At 44.5% G+C, this 9,015-nt stretch overlaps 1 protein-coding gene across 1 annotated transcript; it reads right to left on the reverse strand.

The window, feature by feature from the left end:
* Nucleotides 1-2,234: 2,234 nt before the first annotated feature.
* Nucleotides 2,235-8,582, reverse strand: PSMD6 (proteasome 26S subunit, non-ATPase 6). Its single transcript, XM_059856724.1, has 8 exons — nt 8,349-8,582; nt 7,154-7,359; nt 6,499-6,644; nt 5,355-5,574; nt 5,144-5,252; nt 3,954-4,122; nt 2,685-2,762; nt 2,235-2,538 (listed from the first exon to the last, which is right to left on the reverse strand). Exons 1-8 carry the CDS (start codon nt 8,491-8,493, stop codon nt 2,442-2,444), a joined length of 1,170 nt encoding a protein of 389 aa, XP_059712707.1. The 5' UTR covers nt 8,494-8,582; the 3' UTR covers nt 2,235-2,441.
* Nucleotides 8,583-9,015: the final 433 nt, after the last annotated feature.

Consider the following 9,015-nt stretch of genomic DNA (forward strand, 5'->3'; position numbering starts at 1 on the left):
AAGGTCTGACCACCCTGGACCCCTCAGCATTCCTACTCTTTGGAAAACCTGTGTATCAGATTGCTTTTATTTTTTTTTTTTTTCAGAACAATGTGAAACGCCACGCTGGCTAAACCGTGTGCCTCCAGCTGTGGGCTTCAGGAGGTGCTGCCTTTCACCTTTCCCAGAATTTTATCCCACCACTATTTGGCATGGCTGAGACCTGAACTGCTGCACAAAGCCTTAAAAGGTTCAGCCTGTGACTCTTTCCTGCCAGGAAAAAAATCTGTGGCACAAAGGTCTTTGTCCAGAAGATCTCCAGGCTCTCCCTGGATCCTCTTTTACAGGATGTAGGCTGGCATCAGGAAATGTGAAGGCAAGTTGGGATCTTCTTTAAAGGGGGGGTCTTTGCTGTAGTAGGATTGTGTACTTCTGTTTGGAACATTATTTTTCACCCACCTGAGCAGAGAACACCAGATTCTGAAGTGCTTGTCTTCCACAGCATGATGACCATGGTTAGGATAAAATGGTTGATAGCTCTGCAAGTATCTTGGAGCACTAAAACTGTTTAGCAAAACTTTTATTTTCCACACAGAGTAGGGATTTCTATTTTTCTTTCTGCTGCTCTTATCTACACTAAGAGAGCAGCAAGATTTCTCTGGAATGCATGAAGCTTCTCTTAGCTTGATTTTTCTTGAGTAGGTTTCTATTCTCTTTACTTTACAGTTAAAGAAATGCATGGCAATACATATGCTGTGAATGGAAACTTTGATTTAGTTAATTAAGGCCACGTCATGTATAAATATGGAAAGGAAAATTTATTTATGCACCAAATAGAAATTCCTCAAGTCAGTGAAAACATGAAGACAGTATGCTTTTCTGATTGGCTTCACACCTGCACCTGTGGAAGGTGGAGATATTCCCAAAAGTCAGAGTTGATTAAAGCCTTCCTAGCTAGCTCTACTTATCTGGCATGGAACAGATGGAAAAAAACAAAAGAGGTTATTGCAGGTCTGAAAAGTCTGAATATTGGGTTTTATCAATTAAAACTTAATAGGAAATGGTATCTGTGTGAACACACAAAACAGAGACTCAGAGCTGAACACATGGTAAACTAGAGTTCTTGTTTATTACTCTGAAGAAAGATCAGAATTTTCTTCTAATTAGTACTATGTGAAATGTCAATCTTTAACCTCTGGCTAAACAGCTGCTTCTTGGAGGGGGAAACAACCAAAACAGCTTTCATTAAGTAGTAAAAAACCCCCAAAATTGTGAGGTTGTACTCTGGGTTTCAGAACAGTTCATCAGAGAATAGAAAGGGCCTCTCAGCACCAAGGGGTCCAACCTCAGGCAGGCAGCAACAACTCCAGGACAGAAGACTCTCTATGACCTTACAGTTGGAGGGCTGGGCAGGGGAAATTCCAAGCTGTCCCTTCTGTGGCACAGCAGCTCCCAAATGCTAGGATTGCTCTTTGGGTACACCTACCTGCTGGGGTTCCTTCCAGCCCTGAAGCTGCAATGCATACAGGCAGTAAATGCTCCAAATGCAGTGGCATCAAAAGCTCACAGAACTCACTCACAGGCCTTTGGGAGGAGGGAAAAACCCCTCAAGGCAGGCCAGCAGGGTAAGCAGCTGCAGCTGGAGGCTCTGCCACGACAGGAACCATGTGGCATCAGCATGGCAGCAGCCTAGTGAGACATTCATCCCTCAGCAGCTGGGAAGAAAGGAACTGTAACCCCTGCAGTACCTGATCAGCTCTGTCAGACTGCAGTAGTCCCTTCCACACTCCCACCATCACTGACATCTGCAGATCTAACTCAAGCAGTAATTCCAAATGTAATGCTTTGCTCACCTGCTGACTTCCTTTTCAACAGTTTGCAAAAAAATAGTTTAAAGAGAAAGGCTACTTTTGTTCCAGTTGTTCCCAAAGTTTTAGTCCTGTAGTTTCTGTGGTTGTATCATTGCTTCAGCCCAATAACTTGCTTCCTTATTCCTTCTCCCTTAAGCTGTAATCCCTTCATTGCAAGACTCCCTCCTCTCTGGACAGTGTGCACTCTTCACTAAAACTTTTGACCACTTTACTGTTATGCAACTGATTGTTTTCACCTCTGATTCCAATATGAAAGTCTTAAAACAGCAAGCATGAAGTGGCCATGAGCTCTCTGTGTTCACAGGTCGTGAGCCTGCTTTGCTGTTCAACATGGAACACTGGATATACAGGCAAGGAAAGGAACAAAGCCTATTACAAGAGATCGCCAACGGTATCATACATTTAATAAATGAACTGGGTTCCATACACCAGAATAGAACAGTGTGTACATAATGAAGTGGAAAGTAAAAACACTACCTTTCTTGCTAGTTATTTTTTTCCCTACAGTATCCCAAGTTATGCAATATATTTATAGGTTACTTCCAAAATGTTTTAAACATCTAAATTTTGCATTCCCTTGCATTAAAAAAATTACATATTAATTACTCGGGAAAGTTTCTGAATTCTGTTTAGCAGCAAATCTCCTTTCTTGATGGTTTCTTGGTACTGCCAATTCTTGCTATCAGGCCTAGGAATCATGGGGGGAAAAAACAGGGGGTTAGAACTGAGAATATGACTTATACCAAAGCATTAAACATTTCTGTAGTAAATGTCATCAGAAGATATAGAATTCAACTGGTCTGTTAAAAACAACCTCCAGGAATTGTTACATACCTGTTTGTTTCTACAATCTCGTTTACTTTGTCTATTTTGCAGTGCAATCGCCCAGCTGCAATAAATCTTGAAAGCTCCCTAAATAAAGAAAAAAAGTTAGTTAAATCCTGTTTCACCAGGGACTTGTAGACCTAAGAGCACTGAAACTGCTGTTACACACGCTTTATTTCTGAAGCAACAGCCTAAGGAACCTCATCAAGTATCTTATGCATCCTCATCTTACTAAGGCTTGGGCAGTGCAACCAAAATGAATCTTTTTAGTGACCTGAACACAAAACCTCTTAGTTCTTTCTCCTCAGGCCAAAGTGTTGCACTTGAGTTAGTGAAACTTATCACTGAGCTTTGTATCAACTACTCTTCAAATCCAAAGGCAGCAGTAGTGCAGAGTGGCTATTTGGAATTTATTCTCAGGTAAATATCTTCATGTCAGTCAATTAATTAGAAAAGTATCTCAATAATATTTAATTTTTTAAATGCTTTTAAAAATTTTATTATTATTGTTTTGTTTAATCAACTGGTGGTCTACAGCACTGATGGTAGAAGAAAATATTCCTGTGCTCAACAGTAAGGTAAGTTACAACTCAAAATAAATTACAGGAAAACATAAGCAATAGTATGACTTTAAAAAATTACTTTTGAATTAAATGGTATTTGGTTTCTCTTGAAACACTTACTAATTTCTGAATATTTCAAGCACTTCCATATTTCTGTAAGTTTTCTATGTTAGAAAATCTGAAAGCTCTCTGAAACAAGAATAACTCTTGTGAAGGCATTCGAAAATAACGTGTTTCATGTACACAGTGAAAGTCCATTTCTCACTTCACTCACCGCTTGTTCTTATCATGATCTAAATCTGTTGTTTTTATTCTAGAAAATAATTTCAAATTGGGACAGCAGTTGTTTGATTTAAGTGAAAAACATCAGATCCTGTCCACATAACAGAAACCAAGAAAAATGAGAGAGCGAGACTGGCAGAGTACAAAAAATGTGCAGATCCCCAAAGTTGGATCAGCTCAGTTTTTGCAAAGCTGTGAACTAAGCTGTCTAAAATCTAAAGTTCCATAGCATGTGGAGGTCAATAAATACAGCCATATAAAGAACAACAAAATAATTCATAAAATACCAGCTTCTCACACTGTTCCATAGAAACGTAACTTGGCATATTTAGAATACAAGTGAACAAAGATTTTTACTCGCAATGAGATCACCATAAATATTTAAAAGGTAAAAAGGGAGATCTCTATGAACTGGAAAAGGCAAAGAACTTACTGATCTATGAATTCTACACTGACTCCAAAGGCTTCTGCCATGTACCCTAACGTCAGGGACCGGTAGGACTCGAGGAGCTGGCTGTAGGCGTGGATCCGCATTTCCCGTACGTAGTACCGGTAGTGAGGTGCAAACAGCCAGTCTTTCTTCATCTCTTGCTCTACAATAGCTGAAAAGGAAAAGAAAAAAGCAAAATAAATAAAAGAAGCCAGTAACTTTTAAGAAATGTCATATATCAGTTATGTAAATAAAACACACTGCACCGGTTATTAAGGGTGACCATAACTATGTTGTATTCTTGCACGCCTCAAGATATGAAAGGGACTCTGCACTAACAGAAGTAAATTAATGTAATCTGTATCAGTTCTGCAACCAGGAATGTAAGAACATGCAAACAATACTGTTGCAGAGTTAATGGAAGCCTGTAAAAATGCACAGCATCTTTCTTTCAGGGGGGAGAAGGGACCACCTTGCTGAAGGCAAGAACTGGACCTGCTGCCCACAGAGCTGGGTAACAAGCAGACTCGGTATGTAACTCCTTGAAGAAACATTGTTACTCACACCTGTATAAGGACATAAAATTAATTTCTGCTACTAGCTCTTAAATTAGTTACAAGTACTTCCAGGCACTGAAGTGATTTTTTTTTTTCCCCTGACAGCAGACAGCATCAGTTCTTGGCTTGGGATGAGACCAGCAATAGGAAGATGCTGCCCTTTAACTCAGTCTCATCAGGCCTAGTCTTCCACAAAATCAAGGGTTCTTCCTTGATTTTTCTAAATGTCTCATTTTTTTGTATTCTCACACAGAAGAAAAACAAGCAGTCTGAGAACTGGCAAGAATGAGGGTTTTCTGAAGATCTTTTCTTTGGTGTCACCCTTTTACACAGCAAGCTTTCAAATCTTTCCTGATATGGCTCTTCAAGTAAGATGGTGTTTCATAGCTATTTTCAAAGTGTTTTTTCACCTAATCAGATGTGATCTTTCACAAGGCTCACTGGATGAGAAATTTGTCTTCCTTTATTTGAAAAATCAAAGCAGAAAGTTTTAGGTCACTGTTAAAAAAATCTCTATAGTTTGTTTTTTTTGCCCGTAGCTCTAGTTTTAGACTGTAGCTACTCCACAAAAGTTGTGAATGATCTGAAACAACTGAAACACCTGAAACAGTGTTGAGGGACACAACCCAGCCTTACCTAGTGACTGGAAAAAGGCTGCATAACGACATTCGTACAGAGAGAAGAGATACTGCCGTACAGCTGGCAAACTGTGCAAGGCTTCCAGGATCTCTGCTCCTTTAATCACCTGAAACAAAAACACATCTTTAACCACCATCCCCTTCAGCCTCAAGATGAACAGGTTAAGGCTTTGCCAGTTTGCACCAGTGCTTCCACGTGCTCTCCTTACCTTCTCCCTCAGGTCAGGCCTGTCCAGGGCAATCATGCTGACATAGACAGTGTATGTTACAAAGGTTTTGTAATCCATCAGTTCATAGGACGTAAACGTGGAAACTGTATCAAGGAACAGCTCTGCTGCTTGTTTGAAGTCCCTAATGGCTACACAGTAAAGGCCCTGGTACACCTTAAGACGGTTTCTTCTGTCCCAGTCTCCTCCTTCTTCTATTAGGCTTAAAATAGAACAAAGAATATTTACTTATGTAAATGTGTCGTGTAATAAGTTATATGAAGCAGGTACAAATCAACTGATACCTTGAGATTAGAGAGATAATAACTTGGTTTATGTTAGAGCTTGCTGAAACAGCCCAGGCTTTGTACACCTGTTGGCGTAGGAAAGTGGCTTCCTTGGGACAGGAGAGGCCAGAGGCTTTTACACAGTGCAAGTTTCAGATGAAAAGTTTACAGCCTCTTCAGCTGTGACAACAGTCTCTGTGGATGTGTAGGTAAACATTACTGTCAGCCTGGCAACAGATTTCCACTGCCTTTGCTGCTAAAATCAAAGCTGCAGCATAGAAAAAAAGATTCAGGTTGCCACTTTTTAAGGATGTGCACAAAACTGGTGTGGCTGTAAGAAGGGCAGGGATGAGACAAAACTGCTGAGAAGGCAACACAAAATATCCCTGCCAAAGAACAAGGGAAGTGGGAACCTCCTCTGCCTTGGTGTCTCATGGCAGCAGCAGAGAGACTGGAACCACAGCTTTCTACAGGAACTGCTGAGGTTCAAAACATTGGGAGCAGAAAGACACTGAAGCTACCAATGGCACCAAAACACACCATGCCACTCTTGCTTCTAGAGGAAAAGCTCCTTCTTTACACAGCCAGCTTGGTGCCACTGGGAGCAGTCACACCCCAAGAGGGAGTGGGAGCTGGGCTACAAATACAAATTGAGCCACAAAATCTTAACCTTTCTCTTCTCCCCCATAAAAAATCCAGGAGCAGGAAGTGCTCTGAAACAAATCACTCCCCCCATCACTCTGATTCTCCCTCACAACCAGTCCCAGTCATTTCTGCACAGAAAAGTATTTATCTTCCATTTCTTTTTTTACAGCTTGTTCCCAAAATGCTTTAGTGCACTCAGACAACCCCAGCAGTACCTTTTTGCCTTTTCAATGTTCCTTGTGATGAGGTCATTGTCCATATAAAACAAGCCAATCCTGAGCAGATAGAACACGATATCCAGGCGATGTCCCAAGGCCACAGTTTTGTCGTAAGTCTTGCGGAATGCAGTCAGAGCTCCCTCCTGGCAAAACAGAATTTGCTACTGTAAGAATGTTAAAAGCACCCAGAACATTCACAAAATACCTGTTGTAAGAACATGTGTTGTCTCCCGCTGGTAGTTGTGACTTTGACATTATGCATTCTGAATAATCTTAATGTATCCAAGTTTAAATCAAGTTAGAAAAGCTGTTCCTCACATATCTTTTAAAGCTAAAAACTATGAAAATCTACTCTCTAACTTGAAATTCAGCTGCATGATCTAAATAGCTTGGAAAAGTCTAAAGGTGTAAGGAAAGTAAATAATGGTGTCTGCAAACTTTTCTCATTGTCAAAAAAAATTCTTTCAAGGACTGTTTTGTATCTCGATAATTTATATTTCAGTAAGACCCTGCCCTATCTGCCAGCCATGTGAGAGCTGTGCCATAGAGAAAATGCTCTGCAAGCTCCCCAGTGCTCAGTGGGACCTGCCCAGCGAACAGGGTTCCCATGCAGTGTTTTCTATGAGTCCATAAAGCCTCTGCTGTCACCAACCTTGTCCCCAATCCTGCACAGGTACTCAGCCTTGGCCATCATTGCATCCCGGATTTCGCTCTCCCCCAAGATCTTTTCTGCATCTTCTAATTCGTTGTCAAGACGTTTCAGCTCCTCCTCATTGGCTTTCTTCATTTTGTTCAGCAGATCCGTGTCCATCTGCCACTCAAGAGATTTGCACAGGGCTTCATAGTATGGAGCCATGTCTGAAAAAGAAGCAGGAAGGGTTCTGCTGTTCATTGCTGCAACGAGAGTGTGTTTGTTCCTAAAAGGACAACAGGACTGTCAACGCCAGAGATATCCCTTCTGAGACCAGGTACCTGCTGAATCCAGACACAGCACAGCCCCTGCTTCTGCAGGCCTTGCCCCTCATGCTTCCTTTCACTGACCTCATTTGCACTTTCTCTACCTTGGCCTCACCTTGAATTCTGGGGGCAGTTTTGGGTACCACAATACCAGAAGGACATGAAACTGTTAAAAGCCATCCAAAGGAGGGACATGAAGATGTTGAAGGGTAGGGATGTATAAGGAGCAGCTGAGGTCATGTGGTATGCTCAGCCTAGAGAAGAGGAGACTGAGGGGAGATCTCAAAGCTGTCTAAAACTTCCTTATGAGACAAAGTGGGAGGGGGTCAGGTGCTGATCTCTGCTCTCTGGAAACCAGTGATAGGACCTGAGTAAGCAGCATGGAGCTGTGTCAGGGGAGGTTTCAGTTGGATATGAGGAGAAGGTTCTTCTACCACAGGCTGGCTGGGCACTGAACAGGCTCCCCAGGTCACAGCTCATGGAGCACTTGGACAGTGCTCTCAGGCAGAATGGAGGATCCTGAGCAGGACCAAGAGTTGGACTTTGATGATCCAAGTGGGTCCCTTCCAGCTCAGGATGTTCTGTGATTCTCTTTATCCCCCTGTGAGCACAGCAGCCCTCGGTGCTCAGCTCACAGCTCTGGCAGTCCCAGCAAGATGTAAGAGCGCTCGGAGCTGGGGACAGGGCCCTCGGCCTGCCCCGGGGGAGTCAGTCCCCGGGCAGAGCGATGCCGAACTGCGGCGGGACGTGTACACAACCCCGTGCCCGGGGATCGATGAGCACGGACGGTCACACAGCTGCTCCACAGACACACGGTGGGAGCCGGGGCCGGCAGACAGACAGACAGCCCCCCCCACACACACAGAGAGCCTCCCCCGGGCCCCACTCACTGTGCAGCCGCACCGCCGCCATCAGCTCGTCGCGCGCGGCGGGGTCGGGCGCGCGGGGCCGCATGCTGAGCAGGAAGCGGAGCTGGGCGATGCGGAGGTCGGGGTTCTTGGGCAGCCCCTCCTCCTCCAGGTTCTCCAGCGGCATGGCGGCGGCGGGACGGGGGCCGCGGGGCCGGGGCTCGGCAGAACGGGCGGCTCTGGGCAGCGGGAGGCGGCGCGGCGCAGTGACTCAGCCGCGACCGGCGGAAGCGGCCGCGCGCTTCCGCCGAGCGGCGCCCCCTGGCGGAGCGGAGGTCCTTGGCGGCGGGCGGAGCGGGGCGGCCCCTGGCGGAGGGCGGCGGGGACGGGCCTGGCCCTGGCACGGCGACATGGGGACACAAACACAGAAACAGCCGCTAAATCGCAGTCACGGTCACAGGTCACCCAGGGAAAGTGGCGTCCCCATCCCTGGAAGTGTCCAAAGCCAGGCTGGAAGGGCTCCTGGTCTAGTGGAAAGTGTTCCTTCCCATGCCAGGGGTTGGAACAGGGTGATCTTCAAAATGCCCTTCCAGCCGAAACCATAGAATCATTCTGTGATCCTGTGATCCCAGAGCACATGGTGCAGGGCTGTGGTCAGGTAATTATGGAAAGTTTCTAGTGAGGGAGACTCCACAGCCCCTCTGGACAA

Source organism: Haemorhous mexicanus, chromosome 11 (assembly GCF_027477595.1).
Source record: "Haemorhous mexicanus isolate bHaeMex1 chromosome 11, bHaeMex1.pri, whole genome shotgun sequence".
NCBI classification, from domain to species: Eukaryota; Metazoa; Chordata; class Aves; order Passeriformes; family Fringillidae; genus Haemorhous; species Haemorhous mexicanus.